The sequence below is a fragment of the Pelodiscus sinensis genome, chromosome 11, assembly GCF_052426305.1.
Source record: "Pelodiscus sinensis isolate ZL-2025 chromosome 11, ASM5242630v1, whole genome shotgun sequence".
In the NCBI taxonomy this organism is placed as follows: Eukaryota; Metazoa; Chordata; order Testudines; family Trionychidae; genus Pelodiscus; species Pelodiscus sinensis.
Window position 1 is genome coordinate 9,614,359 of NC_143062.1, and position 17,708 is coordinate 9,632,066.

A 17,708-nucleotide genomic window follows, 5' to 3' on the forward strand; every position below is an offset into this window, starting at 1 on the left:
AAATTTAAGATTCAAACTATAAGCATCAACCTCAGACACTTGATTTCTAGGCCTGGATGACACTTAAAATGTACGTCACGCAGTGGCATGAAAAATTTACACCCAAGTGTTGTAGTTCTACTGACCTAACCCTTCCCCCCACTTCCCCTTCTCCCCCCAGCATACAGGCAGCTAGGTCAATGGAAAAATGCTTCTTTCAACCTAGTTTCTGCCACTGAGGGAGGTGGATTATTTACACAGATGATAAAAACCTTCCATTGCTGTAAAAAGAACCTACACTATGGATGCTAACCTGCTATAGCTGTGCCGCTGAGGCACCCAGAACAAGACAAGCCCTAAAAGTTACTGATCATCATCCACTCTGGGAACAGAAACAAGGTATAATGTGTGTTTCCAATCAAAATGAACTCATGTGTCTCATGCATGGAAGATCACAATGAACTTCTTCATGAATGTATAGAGGGCCATGATTTTCATGACAATTATTGGTCAGATTCATGGAATTATGCAAGCCATTTCCAGGAAATGTAGGAGTTAAATTTAAAAAAATGAATTTCATGGAATAAGTTATTCATCACAAATTATTCACTGAAAACAGACTCTTCACAAGAAAAAAAAGCATTTGAAAAACATCTTCCTCAAGAAAGCTTTTCAATGCTGAAAATTAACTTGTGTAATTAACTTCTTCACCCCATCCACTTCTCTGCCACTCAGGGAGTGTCTACACAGCAAAGTTTTTCAGAATAACGGCTGTTATTTTGAAACTAGCCAATTAGCCCATCATAAGTCGGGATTTTCAGGTCTTCTCTCCAGAGCTCTCTCGCTCTGTCTCTCTCTCTCTCTCTCTCCTCCTACTGCCTCCTCTGTCTCTCTCAGCTCTCCTCTGCCTCCTGCCTCTCTCTGTCTCTCTCTTTCTCTTCTCCCCCTCTTGCCTCTCACTCTCCCTTTCTCTTCTCATCCTGCCTCTCTCTCCCCTCTGTCTCTCCCCGCCCCCTTTCCCCTTCCCTCCCGCCGTGGCACTTAGCTGAGTGCTGCCTGCTCAGCGGTGACGTACACGGCCAGGGGACAGAGCCATGTACATCACCCCCTCCTTTCCCCTCCCACCCCAGGGGAGCCCAAACAGCCCCTTGAGCTATTGGCTCCCTGGTGGCCCGGCTGAGGGGCGCAGCACTCAGCTGAGTGCCACAGCAGGAGGCGAAGGGGGCAGTGATGTACACAGCCAGAGGGAGGGGCTGTCTACGTCACCAACCCCTCCCCCGCGGCGGCCCAGCTGAGGGGCGCACCACTCAGCGCCACAGCGGGAGGAGGAAGGGGGGCGGTGACGTACATGGCCCTGCACCCTGGCCGTCTACATCACCGCCCCGCCCCCCTTCCTGTCCCACCAGGGCTCAGCTGAGCGGCACAGCATCAGCGCCACTCAGCTGGGCCGTGGCCGGGGAGCAAGCAGCAGCAAGTGGCCGTTTGGGGTCCGGCTGCGGCCAGTGGCTGCACCACCCCCTCGCCAGGTCTGCTTCCTGCCCCCCACATCCCGTCCAGTCCCACAGCACCCGATCCCCCCCCAGCTTTGCTTCCCGCCACCCTTCTGGCCAGCTCCGCCCCCCTTCCCTTCCCTCCATGGCGTCCCGCCCCCCTTCCCTCCCTCCGTGGCACGCTGCGCCACTCAGCTGAGCCCAGCAGGGAAGCAAGTGGCAGCAAGCAGCCGTTTGGGGTCCGCGCTGCACACCCCTCCCTCGCCAGGTCTGTTTCCCACCCCCTTCCTCCCATCCAGCCCCACAGCCCCCGATACTCCCCCAGCTCTGCTTCCCACCCCCTCTTCCTGCCAGCCAGCCAGCCAGCCAGCCCGCCCCACAGCCCCTGGACACCACCCACCAGCGCTGCTTCCCTCCCCCATTCCTCCAGGCCCCCCCTTCCTCGCCTCAAGCTCCACAGCCCCCGAACTCCCCCAGCTCTGCTTCCCACCCCCCTTCCGGCCAGCCCTGCCCCCCTTCCTCTCCCTGCGTGGTGCCCTGCCCCCTTCCCCTCCCTGCGTGGCGCGCTGCACAGCTCAAGTGAGAGGCGCTCCCGTCGGGCCCCGGCAGGGGAACAAGCAGCAGCAAGCCGCCCTTTGGGGGAGCACGAACCCCAAATAGCCGCTTGCCTCCCTGGGCCCAGCTAAGCGACACTCCTGCTGGGCCCAGCTGAGTGCTCCCTTGCCGGGGCCCAGCTGAGCACTGCTCAGCTGGGCCCGGGGTGGCAAGCGGCCGTTTGGGGTTCGCTTGCCCCCGCTTGCTCCTCTGCCGGGGCTCAGCTGAGCAGTGCAGCGCTGAGTTGAACTGCCACGGAGGGAGGGGAAGGGGGGCGGGGCGCTGACGTACACAGCCAGGGGGCATGGCCATGTACGTCAGTGTTACAGACGCACAGACAATGGGCTACTATATATATGATAACTATGCGAGCGTCTACACAGCAATTTCATTATTTCAAAATTATTTCGAAATAATGGACGGCTTATTCTGACTTCTGTAAACCTCATTCTACGAAGAATAACGCCTATTCTGAAATACCTATTTCAAAATAAGACGTGTGTAAACGCTCCACTTCTGCTATTTCAAAACAGCCCTCACCAGGGCCATCCTAAGTTATTCCTCCTGGGGCTCTAAATCGAGATAGCACGGCTCCCATTAGGGAAACCTGCCTCAGACTCATTTTGAGGCTTCCCTGCAGTGTAGACGGGTGATTTCGAAATAAGCTATTCCGGGATGGCTTATTCTGAAATAACTGTGCAGTGCAGAAGTAGCCTCGGGGTGGGACACAGTGGGAACTCTGGATGTGCACTGCTTTAATGAGGTCATCCTACCTCCCATTTGCATTAGGAGGCTGCCGTGCGAAAGCTGTCTGCAGAGGTAGAGTGATTCATCTTAGACTTTGGTGGAGAACTCATGCAATCTCTTGTAAGTACAAGAGAAAAGAGGCTGCTGATTTCCAGTCGTCCTCCAATGTCTAGAGAGCTGTATCACAGAAACCCTGCACAGTTTTGCGCCACTGTTACCCTCCATCCTTAGACTCAGGGCAGGGGTGCTTTGGTTTAGTACTGTGCATACTGAAGGGCAAGCCAGGACATACCAGGTGGGCTGTAGGCCAGAGATGAGGTGAGTGGGCCCAGTCGCGTGTGAGCCCAGCTGCATGTGGGATGACAGAATTTTATAGATTGGAAGCTCATTTGGACAGGGACTGCCTTTTTGTTCCGTGTCTGTGCAATGCCGAGCACAACAGGGCCCGGCCTACGACTGGGGCTCCAAGGCTCTGTGAAATCACAGACGATACATATTAATACTGCTCAGTACAATCATAAACACAAGCGTGTAACTGCGTTTTTCTTCCACATAACACAAATGTAACAGCTGCAGAGGCAGGGAGATAGCACATTAACCTGCTTATTCTCCCAGCCACTCTGACTCTGGCACGTCTCAGCACCACCTGGGAGCGCCCCTTTGTACCCGAAGGCAGCAGGTTTGAGGGTCAGCAGCCAGGGTGGTGCACTGCCTGAGAAGCGTTCAGGTTAGCATTGGGAAGACAGTGAGGTATACAGCAGTCTGGATGTGCGCGCACGCACACACACACACACACACACACACACACACACACACACACACACACACACACTCTTACACTTCCTGGGAATGTTTTTACATGCGGGTTTTTTTTTTTTTTTTTCCAGAAACGGCACTTTCCAGAACCCAGGACTCTAGGCAGAGCCTAATCTGATCGCCCCCTCGCTGTCTGTTTGTCCACTAGCTCCCAATTACTCTGTAACAGGGCACGCAAGGCCAAGCAGGAAATGTGAGCAAATGGCAATGACCTTGAAAGACATGGAAAATCCCCCCTTTGCCCCTTTTAAACACTAGGCCTCCAGGCCAGCTCCATGTTCAGAAGGCAGAACAGCTCATGGCAGTCCTGGTTCATACCCTGGCTGGCAGCATGGGGAAAGGCCACACGTCACTCCCACACAGACCCTAGACAACTGCATGCTGGTGGGGCACTGCAGCTGGCATGCTAGTGCTGGGATGCTGCCCCCCCCCCTCACAAACTATGAGGTGGCTGCCTGCCTCTCCAGCATTCATCTTTATACTCTCATAGCTGGCCCTGAATATTCACATAACGCCAGCTTCCTCTCAATCATGTGGGTACTGACCATTAGGGATGTAAAATTTAAAAAGCCCCACTAACCAAGTAACCAACTGAAATTCAATTGGTTACATGGTTGAATGCTCCTGGTGGCAGCTGGCAGTTTAACCAGTTAGGTTAACTGATAAGCTGATGCTCATCGGTTAACCGGTTAAACTCTTACACCCCTACTGACCATTATAAAAGGCAGGATCCTGAATGACATGAACCACTGGCCCAATCCTGTCTGGCCATTCCTGTGTTCTGAAAACCTCATGTAGGCTACTGTTGGCGAGGAGCAAAAGAAACAGGTTGTGGATTCTGTCCAAGCTCATCTAAAGGCTTTGTTCAAACAACTTTTCCCAATTACATTTCTGCAGTAGTTTTGCCCAGCTTAGTCCTGATTTCGCACCCTGTGTTTTAACTGCTAACCCACACTGCCTCTCAGCTGAGGCCCTGAGAACGATGGGCCCAGTCTGGAACAGAGCAGGACTCCAAAGAAGCAGAGACATGAAAGGCAGGAAAATAAGAGCCCCCGTGTGGTACGAAGGCAGGGAGATACAGGGAACAACTAGTATGGTAGAGAGGCAACATCCAGAGCTTGCACTAAATCACTCAATTCCACACATGCGCAGGTCCATGTGTGCCCCTAAAGGCAAACTGCCTCCTCTCTGCTCAGAACCGAGGGGAACGATTTGAGTTTGCCAAGAAGGGTTGGGGATTTTTAATTAAAAAGCGACATTTCCAAATCTTTTTCAGGCTCTCCTGGCTGCCCTAGAATAACTCATTTTATCACAGGATCTCAAAGTCCTTTCCAAAGGCGGCCAAGCAACAGCATCTCTGCCTCACACCCAGGGAAGTTAGAGCCCCAATGAGGGAAGTGATTTGCATTGGGTCACACAGCAGCTCACTGGCAAAGTGGGGTGAGAATTCAAGTCTCCTGGCTCCTAATCCATTGCTCTAACCACTAGACTATGTGGCCTTCTGCTCTTGCTGGAAAGTGATGCAATTTGTGGAATTCACAAGGAGTCCGAGGAATAAAAGCAGGGGCTTTGCATTAGAAATCGTCATCCAGCATCAATACTAGCTTCTCAAACAGACAAACATTGGGCTGCTCACATGTAAAACACTGGAGGAATCCCCCACCTTGCAATCTGTCTATTTAAATACACAGATTAATGAATCCAGATCTTCCCTGTTCTTCTCCCGTTTGTAGGGCTCTGAAGAAATTAAAAGGTTCATAATTAAGGTTAACTAAAAGTTCAGTTATAACCCAGGAAAGCCCTCTTTGAGCAAAACTTTGATCACATGCTCATAGAACATATTTCAAACCAAACAAAATGTTGCTCAGGGAATGCCTATGCTTGAACGTGAGGGTGGGATTCCCAGCTTGCATTGTCAGGGCTCGACAATTAGGGCAATCTACTCGCCCGTGGAGAGTAGATTTTAGCCTGGCACGGTGCCGCAGTGCAATCAGCGCATGCACAGCGCGGTCTGCGCATGCACAGCATGCCAAACCGTGCAGCTGGCGAGTAGGGCTCACCACCGCCTGTCAAGCCCTGTGCATCGCTATACTCACACTGGCTTGATGGCTGTAGCACTGGCAACACGGGCAGTGGTGAGCAGCAGTACAGGCTAGTCACCGTGAGTACAAACCTGTCTGGACCCCGTGAGCATGTGATCCAAGCACTTAGATCATGACACCACTCCCCAGGCTGCTGAGGTGGTAATACTCTTTTGCACTAGCATGAGCCTCTCTCTGCAATCTAGGACTCACACTCCTATCTGATAGTGGCAAGTTGGTAGTTTCCATGCTTACTTCCATTCGAGAGCATCAGAGTTATACATGAAACAATACTCCTACTCTTGCCAAAATAAGCAAAGAGAAACCTAAGAAATGTACAACTAGGGATTCATGTTTCCTCCTCTTCCCCCCAATCAAAAAAACCCCAACCTTGACTCTGGCCCATTGCAATGCTAACCAACTAGCTATCCCTCTTCCTGTCTTCGTACACTGAGTCTCAGAAATGTGCATCACAGAAAACGGGGTTTACGATTTTACATACACACACATCTCCTAGGCTAAATAGGTCTCTCAGTCCTGACTCCATCCTTTCCTCTTCACAGGGCAGTGATCTGTGTTCTTTATGACTCTGAAAGGTGCTAAGATCTTAGCAAGCCACAGGGCTGTGGAAATGTCAAAGGCTGCGGGTAAGGCTGCAGTGGGCTGATGGGCTCTGACAAGGCCTAAGGTGACAGGCAATACTAGATAACTGTTCTGCAGGGAAGAGAGCGAAGGATAACGGAGAGCTGTCCCTTCCTGTGGCCCCGCTTTCAGCAAACCCACAAGGCGCTTCAGAGGGCTCTGGAGGGACCCAACTGTTCCCCTCTGGCAGGAAAGTGGGATTTGGAGGGAGACAATGTCTACTTCTAAACAGAGCCTTCACTTGCCTCAGTGCCAGCCTCACTATTCAGGGAGGAACACAGACCCCGGAAACTCAGTTAATCAGCACAGCTACAGGAAAATAATTCCTGGAAGTCAAAGGACCTTATGGAGTAGGGCGTGAATTTGAGCCTGGAATGCCCTCTAGGGGACAGACATGTGTGTTTCCAAAATAATAACTTTCTAGCAAGCAAATAATAGAACCAAATTAAAAACTCCTCTATGTGAAATTATGATAAGGCTTAATTTAGTCTGTAGTGACACATGTAAGATCACACCTGGCTTGCCTCTGGCTTGAACCATTCTTCACCTGATTTTGGCTAATACAGAGGCTAATACACCTGTACACTGAACTGGGGTCTCAAACTCAGGGCTGTCCATCCCTATCTTCCAAACTCCCTCCTGCCAATGCCCCCACCACTTCCCACCCATGGCACCTTGTCCCCCAGGGATGTGGCCGTGGGGCTTACCAGGGGAGAGGAGGAGCCTGGGGCAGCAGTTCCCCATGGTTCCCTCTGCCGTGGGTATGCAGGGTGGGGAGACATGAACACTGCTACCACACTGCACTAGCTCTCCCCAGTAATCCCTACAGACATGTCCCTGGTGCCATGGGGGGAGAGGCTGGGATAGTGGCAGGAAGAGGCCAGGTTTGGGGGACTGGAATGGACACCACCTCCTACCCCAGGACTCCCAGGCCGGATTGCACAACTGCTCCAGCTGGGATGGCCTGCGGACTGAGAGTTTGAGACTCCTGATGTAGAAAAGCAGCACACAACCTCGCCTGGGAGTCTGTGGAAGGTATTTCCCCCAAAAGACCATGGCCCCATTGTGGAATTATAGCCTGTCCAGACTACGTTCTTTGGGGCAGGGACTGTTTTTCTACATGATCTAGGGCAGTGGGGTCCTGGTCCATTTCAATCCAGAAAATCAGATACCAAACAATAACTATACATCAAAAGCAGAGACCACCTTTGGCAGGAAAATCTCCACCTATGCAAACTGCTGAGATGGGTAAATCTAGGATAGAAATACAGAAATAAATCCAACACCTTGCTTGCAAAATGCTTTTGGCATCTTAAGCCTTTCACTTTGCAGTCTGAAATCTTATGCAGCCTTTGAGAAGGCAGGAATTTTCTGAGAGTTTAGTATCAGCTTGTGAAGAGTGGGAGGGATTCTGCTCTTTTCTGGACATCCCAGCCATTCAGTTAACTAAATTGCCTGTAAGGATTAAAACCACAGACAGTGAGTCCTAGAGAGTCCCCAGAAATGCCAGGAAAGCTGGAAGTGAGTTGGCAGAAAGCCAGGAGAGCCAATGAAAACAGTGTATAGGTTTTAAATTGGAAGCAGTGGTCTTCCTGTGCCAGTCTGTGTGTGACCAGAGGAGATCTGGGAGACATGAATTGAGACAGGGAGCCAGGCATGAAATTTCCAGTGACATCCATGCCTTGGGAAGGACACAATCTTGGAATAACAAATATGTGAGTAGAACAGGGAATGGTTAGTCAGATATGATCAGGTTATTTTCTTTATTTTGGAGTTTGTTGGACTTCTCTGTGCTGAGTCCATGGCCTTCCCCCTTACACTGTAATTTTCCATACTGAATGCCAGGGAAACGATTGCCTGCATTTTAATCTTTCTTTTTTTAATTGCTCTGTAACACCTAGTAACCAAGTAATGTTCATCAATTATCGGGTAGTTGAGTCGACTACTTGCATTCTCCCCCTTGCTGCCTCTATATCAGATACAGCAAAGAAGGGAAGGGAGAAACAGGAGTCAATGTCGCTTGCCCGCCCCCCAAGCTACTGCCTCTCAGTCCCAGCTCGCGCCAGGTCCAGGAGCTACCCCTGCCGGTGTGCCCGGCTCTTACTACATTTCAACTGCAGAGCTGCAGAGGGGGTAAGCACCTTCCCTTATTGACTAATTGTGTAGTCGATACAAACGGTATCCAATTATCTGCCTCTTAACATCCTTAGTTGCAATGGCAGCACACGCAGCGCAACACCCACCCTTGAAATGCACCATGCAGAGATCAGTGTCTGAAGCAGCAGAGAGGAGGAGTGGGATACCTACTCAGCTTGAGCAACAGATGATACACAGCATGTGGTGCTTGGAGAGAACATCTGCACAAAGCATGACACTGCTCAGTATCTGGGCCTGTCCCACCCACTCCTATCCAAGTATCCTCCCCCACAGCCATGCTCCCACACAGTGTCAACTGGCCCAGGTGTTTGCTGGGATTGTGATGAAAATGGTCTTCCCCACACACATTTCGAGGACAATCAAAAAAGAACTGAGCTCCCACTCCTCTGTGTCAGCTTGACATTAAACTAGAGGTCACTGTTGGGAATGGTGTCAGTGCCCAGGTAGAAAGGACACATGGCTCAGACGTGGCTCAGAATACAGTAGCTTCATCAGAGCCAGCAGCAGATGCTCCCATTACTCAAAACAGGCTCAACGGAACCAGACCTGAGGGAGACACAGACATCCACAGCTGCAAGAGTGCAGCTCAGACCACCTCACTGCCTCTCTCTATGCCACTGCTGACCAGCCTGTGACATTACAGAAATGATGTCACAACAGAAGCCGGGAAACAGCAACAGCTACAAGAGAAGCAGCAGTAGAAGCCCGTGGCCTATGATGCTGCTGCTCTAAGTATCTGTTACACTCAGAAAACTCTTTGCCACAGGGTAGACTCCCTACTCATCACCACAGTCCCACTACTGCACCCTCTCACCCTCACTCTTTGGACCCTTTGCTATTTCTTCTTCCCTTTCCAAATGAAATGACACTTTGGAAGAACAGAGGAGTCATCCTAATTTGGCAGCAGCATCGATCACCTGCCTGCCAGTCTTTGACCTCTCACAAGTGCCTGCCTGATTGCTTCCTCCTTCCAGTTAGGGTGGGCAAATTAGATCTAAACTAGCGGGTGGCAAGACATGCCACGTCTCCCTACTAAGGAATTTGCTGAGCAAGAAACATTCCCAGGAGCCTAAACAAAGGAGAAATGTGAAGCCTTTTGACTCTCTGGTAGAGTGCCAGCAAGGCTAGGGCGCCCACGCGCAGAAGGGGGGTGATGCTGAGATTCCATGCAGGGCTGGAAAAGGACTCCATTTTATTGGTTAAAAAGGCACCGTGTCTGGATTATCTATGGCTTGTCTGTACATTTTTGGTATAACCTCAGGTGTGAATTTAAACCACTGAAGCTATACCTGGATCAGCCCCTCAGTGGGCACTCTTGTTCCAGTTTATGGTGACCTCCTTTAGGTTTAATTTAGGTCACTTAAGCTGCTCACACCGGGTTGCTGCCTGCATTAAACACCCTCAAATACAGCACTGTAATTTGGGCCAGAGGAGATGCATTTACCAAACCATGGAAACATATGAACACAACCAGGAATGCTCTCTTGCATTAGCAGTCATGGGCTGCCATTCATGCAGTAGGCCTTTGTTTAAGGACTGGTGGGCTGGTGCTGCAGGGAGAGAATTAAAGCACAGCATTGATGGTTTTGACTTTCAGAATGTACATGCTCCCTGTGGTATTTGTGCCGACGTTGCAGATGTTAATTAGAGGTTCAGAGGCTGGACGTGCTCTCAGAAGCTGACAGCAGCAGCCCTATCTGTGCCACACAGCTGCAAGACACCATTCTTTTTGGGTGCTGATTTTGGCTTTAGCTGTTGAAGGGCAGATTTCTAACACAGAACAATCATCACTCAGGGCACTTGCTCCAAATGGGATCACAAGCGAGGGGGATAGGATTCTTCACCTAGGGCCTGCCTGTCTTCCCATTAAAATCTATGGGAGCATTGCCACTGACTTCAGGAAGAACCGGGATCAGGCCCTGACACTCTTGCCTGACCAAATAATAGAAATCCCTCCCTCCAAATATTCTATTTTTGGTTATTAAAAGAAAAGGATGGACAACCTGGGGACTAGAAGTTCTCTCTTTACATACAGATCAGGTGCGGCACATCTAGGTACTCTCCCAATTAGGGATGTAAAATCCTGTTTAATCAGTTAACAGATTAAAGATTTATGATCAACTGGTTAACCACTTAAACGGGGGCAGGTGAGCTGAGCGCTCCGAGCCCCCCTCCCCCCCCCCGCACATGGACAGGGACTGCTCTGGCTGGGCTGGAACACCCCTGACAGGGTGGGCTCCACTAGTCTGGACCAGCCACCTGTCCACGTCATGCAGGTGCTGCTTCAGCCCACTGGTTAACCGTAACAGGAAAGCATCACCTGCTTAGTTAACCATTGACATCCCTAGTACCTCACCCCGAGCTAGAAAATGCTTCCTATATGAGCCATGTATTTCAGTCTCCATGACTCACCCCGCCTTTGGCATCTCTGAGACTGCCAGTGGTTAAGGGGGCTAACTGTATTAACCGTTTTTGAGACGTGGGCACCTGCCTAGGCGGAAGCGAGCAGACACCCACCACTTGAGTTCACAATGGCCACCAACCTGTAGTCATATCGTAAAAGCATTTAGTTACTAACTAGCCTGGACCAGATTTGAGACAGTGAGCTTCAGGTGTGAAGATTCATGGCCAAACCCCTCAGCCAGCCAGTTCTCTCGCCTGACTCAGAGATACGCACCCCACCTCATCTAAGACCCACACCAGAGTCCCAGTTCTTCAGGGCCTGCCCTGCTGAGGCTACCCAACAGCCATCAGAAGGCAACAGCTTCCCTCCCCTACCAACCTGGGCTCAGTCTGAGCCAGCAAAGGCAGAGATCGGAGCCAGGTATCCCACCACCAATAGCCTGAGATTTGAAGAATAGCAATTGCTACCTTCCACCACAGACTGATTCAGTTAAGTTAAGCTCTGAATAAATGCACCATTGTTCTGGTATCAAAGTACCAACCGCTGGGCTTTATTAAACTGTCCTTAGACTATGGAAAGTCATTACCATAACAGACAAAAGGACAGCACTCCAGCTCCTCCCACCTGTGGTATCCTTGCCACTAGCCAAGGCGCAACCTACTCACTAACAAAACCTGCCCTAGTGTGGGGCTGGGAGAAACGTGGCTCTCTCCTCCAGCAGGGAAACAAAGTTGGCCTACAAAAGTCTCAGGAATCTCTTTTCTGCTCCCCCCCATCACCTGTCACCCCAACGAAGTGTAAGGTGGTTGGTCTGGGCAGCTCATCACCCAGAGACACTCATGTTGTACAGAGCAAGGCAGTGCACAGAAGAGCAGCCTAAACACCTCCTTCCCAAGGTCTTACCTCCGTCTCGGGCCGAGGGATGAAAACTGGGGGTCTCATCTTGAGGGTTAGTTCCCGGAAATCCCACTCCCCAAGGACGTACTGGACAGGCATCCTGCAACAGGAGCGGGTGGGTTACATACCACATTAGGACCAGATACTCCTGTTATAGACAAGCCCCCTGTATTGTAGTCACTTTGTCAACCCCCAAGCCATGGGCACGGACACTGCAACACCTTTCCTCCAGGAGGGGAGAAGGGGGGGGGGGGGGGGGGAAATGCCTGGTACCAGTGTTCCCTGTAAGCTGGGCACTTGTGCAGCCACTCAGGGAAATTGAAATCCGGCCCAGATGATTAGCTGAGTGACCCCATTTATTCTGCACATGGATGGAAAAAATCCTGGTACTGCTAAAGATCCTTGGCTGTGCAACACAGGGGGGCCTATTAAGGATGGGAGTAGTGCCTCTACTTCCCCTTCCAAGAGAGACTATAGCTTTTGCCAACAACTGAACTTTGGGACCATAGCTTGGTCCTCTGTGGGGCCCCACAACTAACTTCTCTCTTGGAGCAGTGATCACTATTGCATCCTTACCAGGAAAAAGCAACTTGCCACCTTCTCCCAATCAGACAATACCAGGAGCTGGCAAATCCATGAGCACTGGGGCAGTGAGGGGATAATGTATGAAGCCCAGCAGCCACTGACTCATGGGGGCCTCTTCTACGATTCCCTACACAATCCTCTGTCATGTACTGCAGTGCTAAACTTTTCTGCAAGACATAAGTGTGTTCCATAACCACCAGCCACAGGAATAACTGGGAGGGTGCAGTCTGCAGTATCCAGAGAAGTCTCTAAGGATTTCCGGATTGCCCCACCATCTCCAGTTCCAGATGACTGGCAGACACTAGGCCCAATTCACTCCTATACCAAGAGATCCTGTGTGTAGGGGGGAGAATATGGGTTTTGCCGACTCTACAGCAGCCAGGGAGTCCCCAACATGAGGAGACTTCCTTAGAGGCTGGATCTGCCATTTTCAGGGTGGATTGTGACAGCCATTTAACACTGCACAGCAACATGGCATGGAACCAAGAAGAGCACTGTATCCACTGGAAACTGACAGGCAAGTGGAGGCTCAAGATGCTATTGAAAGTTTCTCTAATGGACTCAGAGCCAACATTCAGCTGGGCCTGGTCTCTTTGGTAAAGTTCCTCCCCATGTATCCTCCTCATTCCCATGGCAGAATCTGCCACTCCCTTGTCATTCAACACTGACACTGTACCGGCCTCTGCTCTGGCACACTGCATGTGAGTGCAGCTCTCCTTGCACTGTTTGTTTCCTCCATGCCATCTCCTTCCCACTGGAAGCAAGAGAGGCTGTGATGACTTTGGGGCAGTCCTACCTTTGTAGCCGTTTCATGCTCAGCCACTGCACCTGCTGCTGCTGCTCGGATGTGAGCGGGTTGGAGAGACTGCTAGCACTCAAGCTGTGAATCTGAAGAGGAGATTGCTTTAGTACCTCTGCAGCTTGCTCCCCTCTTTCCTTTGTCCCCAGACAGTATCTTTATAAGGCATTATAACATTCATCAATAAATGGCACCCCAGATTCCTTGAGATCTCAGATCATTAGCAGAATCAACAGGGAGAGACTCAAAAGTGACCGATTCAAACAATTTCTCTGCATTACCTGCCAGGTTCTGAGATTGAGAGAGAAAGGTACTGTCCTGGACACAATCTGGGTGCCTGTTTCCCATGCTACAACCAATGCTAACCCTTGCAGATTCCTGTACAGCAATCATTGCAGGGAGGGGGCAAAATGCTTTACAAGGGTTAATGAATTTTGCTCCACCCCCATCCCCATACAAGACAGGGAACTGTCATTCTTCCCATTTCACAGCAACAGAAACAGAGGCATACAGAGATTAAACCACCTAATCAAGATTGCTCTGTGACCCTGTGGAGAAGCCAGGAGCACTGTGACCACACAACCATCATCCCTTCCACACCACTTAACTGTCTTTGCTCCCAGGACGTAGGAAATGATATATTCGCTGGATTCCTGTGCTTCGGGGATCCTGTTTGCCTCAAACACACCATGCCAGTATCTGACCAGTTCAGCAGCTGTCGGTTTGGCACTGAAATTCTGCCTCGGAAGCAGGTGATGGGGGTTTAGAGAACAGCACTTGGAAGGACGCCCTCCTTCCCTTTCACAGCAATTCAGGAGGCCTGACAGCATCCGGCGCAGGGGGCTGGTGAGAAGCCTCATTTTGTCAAAGGCCACTTATGGTTTCCAAGATGCCACGTGTGTCCTTTCTTCCCAGGCCACCTTCACCCGGCTGAGCCAATCCCAAGTCTTGGCAGGTAGGAGGCACAGTGTCCTCACCACCTGACACTCTCACATCACCACTGCTACATGCCCATCAGACACTGCTGCTGCAGGAATCGTCTCACGCCCACACCCTTCAGGCACGTTCCTGACAGCGAGGCTCCAGCTAAGGGCGTCACTCCTCTGCTGAGCTGGAGAGAGAGAGAGTGCACATGTGGCATATGGGTTAGCAAGTCTAAAGGAATCCACTCAGCAAAGAATCCACTCCTCTCCCCAGTAAAGCATTCATGGTCCACACCACAGCACAACTATTCTTCTTCTCCCCAAATGCATCTACGTCTAAAGAGCTGAGATTAAACAGCAGGGAGCTAGTAGGGGCAAGACACGGGGATTAGGAAATGCCTCTCAGTCACCGGCACCATTTTGCCTTGGTCAGTAGCAACTGAGAATTACCAAACTACTGCCAGAACTGGCTCCAAGTGCTCCCCGCTGGCAGCCAGAAGAGGCAGTGACTGGAGGTGGAGTCCAGACTGTAGGTGGCTGTTGCAGGGCTAAGGCAGGTTGCTGGAGCAGCATGTGGGGACCATGGCCTGCTGCTGCTTGGGCCACGGATAAACAGACTCCAGGCTTCAGCACCAAAACCTGCTGGCAAGGTGTAAAATGGGTCCACAAGCACAAGGGCTCCTCTGGACGCATGGGAGACGGGCCCCTCAGCTAGGATGGGCCTGGCAACACATTTGGTCTGGGAGGAGTCAGGGCACTTCTTGGTCTTGGACCTTTTCGTCCCACCATGCACCTGAGGCGGCTCCATGGGGCTGCCTGTACTCGGCCCTGCTTCCAGTCTCGGCGCCTTGCTCCTCCCAGTCTTCCCCAAACTCTGCCTTGGGGCGCTGTCCCAGCTTTGGCCCGGGAGGGGATGCGGCTCCTCTCAGCCCCGCTCCCTGCGGCGGCCGTAGGGTCTCCCGACCCCCAGCCCCGGCTTTCCCTGGGGCGCTGCGTGACAGCCCCGCAACCTGCCCGCGCGGCAGACGTGACTCGGCTCCCTCAGGCAGCGTCCCGCCAAAAGTGCAACGGCTACAGGCCGGGCCCTCAGGCAGCCCCTGCCCAGCGCGGCCCGCCCCCCCCCGGAGCCACCAGGCTCGCGACCCGCCTCCCGGAGAGCGGCGGGACTCGCGCGGGGTGACTCAGCGTCTCCCCCCCCCCCGGGGCGCCCGGCTCACGCACCCACCGCGCCTGCTCCGCCCGCGGCCCCGGGAGAGGCGGAGCCTGCAGCCGCCGCCTTCCCGCGCGCTCCTGGCCTGGCGCTTCCCGCGGCCCCAGCGAGCCCAGCGGCGGGGAAGCCGCTTCTCAGCCCGTCCTTCCGGCCTGGGGAAAGGGCCGTGCCCAGGGGCGAGCGCCCCCCCCCCCCCCGCAGTGCCGCTTGCCGGCGCAGTTTGCAGGAGAGTCATGAGCCCCGATGCCCTGGGAGAGCCTCCTTATCCAGAGGGGGGTGCCCCCCACGAGCATCTGTGCTGCTGCACGGGGCGCCCTTTGGGGGCAGAGCCTTTCCTGGGGTTGCCAGCAGGTCTAGAGAAGTGATTATTCCCCTTCATTGGGCTCTGGTGAGGCCGCAGCTGGAGTGTTGTGTCCAGTTCTGGGGCCCCCCCCCCCACTACAGAAAGGATGTGGACGCATTGGAGAGGGTCCAGCAGAGGGCGACCAAAATGATTTGGGAGCTGGCGCACATGACCTACGACCGTGGTCCCCAACATGGTGCCCGCGGGGGCATTTGCATGCGCCCGCAAGGTGCTCGGGGCTGGCCTGGCCCCGGGCACATGGCGCGGCGTTTGCGGGGAGGGTCAGCCCCGGGCGCGCAGCGCTTGCGCGGGGGGCAGGGGGGAGCGCCGGCCCCGGGCGCGCAGCGCTTGCGGGGGGGAGGGGGTGAAGCGCCGGCCCCGGGCACGCGGCGCTTGCGGGGGGGGGAAGCGCCGGCCCCAGGCGTGCGGCGCTTGCGGGGGGGGGGCGGAGCGGTGGCCCCAGACGCATGGCTATGGGGGGGAGGGTGCCCCCAGGCATGCGGCTATGGGGGGGGGAGCGCCCCCGGGCGCGCAAGTGTCCCCACCCCCTGGCAAACGGTGGGCAAACGGCCACGCCCCCTGGCGCCCGACAACCTCAAAAGGTTGGGGACCACTGACCTACGAGGACAGGCTAAGGGATTTGGGCTTATTAAGTCTGTAGAAGAAAAGAGTGAGGGGGCATTTAATGATAGCCCTCAACTTCCTGAAGGGGGGGTTCCAAGAGGATGGAGAGAGGTTTTCTCAGTGGTGACAGATGGCAGAACAAGGAGCAATGGTCTCAAGTTGCAGTGGGGGAGGTCTAGGTTGGATATTAGGAAAAACTATTTCCCTAGGAGGGTGGTGAAGCACTGGGATGGGTTCCCTAGGGAGGGGTAGAATCTCCATCCCTGGAGGTTTTTAAGTCCTGGCTTGACAAAGCCCTGGCTGGGTTGATTTAGTTGGGATTGGTTCTGCCTTGGGCAGGAGGTTGGACTTGATGACCTCCTGAGGTCTCTTCCAGGCCTATGATTCTATGAAACCTGGCAACAGCTGCAATGCGAACAACCAGTAATTGGGAGGCTGGTTTTAGCCACCAGCACGAGGGTCTCTTCTGCGTGGAACCTGAAGAACAGTTCTGTGTAAGCTAGAAAGTTTGCCTCTCTCACCAGCAGATGTCATTTTTTATTAAAGCTAACACTAAAATTATCAAATACACATCTTGGAGTGGTAGCCCAGTTAGTCTGTTACTTTAAAAACAAGGAGTAGTCCTCTACCACTTCAAGGTATGTCTAAACTGTAGCATTTTCCCAGGATAGGTCCAGTATCCCGAAATAGCATTTTCCATGTCTTTACAGCATGCTTGTTATTTTGAAATGCAATCGAAATAATGAGCATGCTATTCCGACATCCCGGTAAACCTTGTTCCATGAGGATTAAGGGACTTGTCAGAATAGCAGTCTATTTTGAATTAGACTATCTTGAAATAAGCTACGTAATTTGCGTAGCTCAAATTGCATAATTTATTTTGAGATAGCACCCACTGTAGACGCACCCTTATAATCTAACAAAATATATAGTATATTTATATATATATATACTATATATATTGTATATAGATGTATAGTATCATGAGCTTTACCTATGGAAAGATGTCTGTACATCTGGGTATAATGCCTCAATTGTGCAAAAGTACAAAGATTGGTTTAAAAGTCATAAAATACATATAATACACAATCAGCAGTATCCTCAATAAAAGTTAATAAATTGAATGATACTGTTTAGATATCAGCATTAGATATTTGGGTACCTTATTCATAAAAATGTTACATTAAGAGTACCTTGGGGAAAGCAAATAGAGTAGTGAGTGTTGAATTTAGGATAGGTTGTCCCTCAGTAAATAGTCTCCCAGGACAGTATTTTAGTTACTTTTCCGACATCGTTTCTCCAAGGCGCTCCAGCTCCTCTCTCCTAGTACTGCTAATGTCCAGTAATGTGTTTTAAATAGATGGATGAGCAACATGTATCTTTAAAAACAATGAATAGTCCTGCAGCACTTTAGAGA

General features: G+C 51.9%; 1 protein-coding gene across 5 annotated transcripts in view; it reads right to left on the bottom strand.

Annotated features, from left to right (window-relative positions):
• Positions 1 to 15,217, bottom strand: part of HEMK1 (HemK methyltransferase 1, mitochondrial release factors N(5)-glutamine) — a 67,552-nt gene extending 52,335 nt beyond the window's left edge. For 3 of the 5 annotated variants that reach the window (XM_025187008.3, XM_025187007.3, XM_006127627.5), the window contains exons 1-4: positions 14,908 to 15,216; positions 13,800 to 14,302; positions 13,189 to 13,280; positions 11,814 to 11,907 (exon numbers count right to left, since the gene is read on the bottom strand). In XM_025187008.3, coding sequence (XP_025042793.1) covers positions 11,814 to 11,907; positions 13,189 to 13,280; positions 13,800 to 14,051 — 438 coding nt within the window. In that variant the 5' untranslated portion in view covers positions 14,052 to 14,302; positions 14,908 to 15,216. Of the gene's footprint in view, positions 1 to 11,813; positions 11,908 to 13,188; positions 13,281 to 13,799; positions 14,303 to 14,907 lie in introns of all 5 variants that reach the window. The other 2 variants (XR_003090219.3, XM_025187005.3) reach the window with 1 other exon arrangement.
• Between the last annotated feature and the right edge of the window lie 2,491 nt (positions 15,218 to 17,708).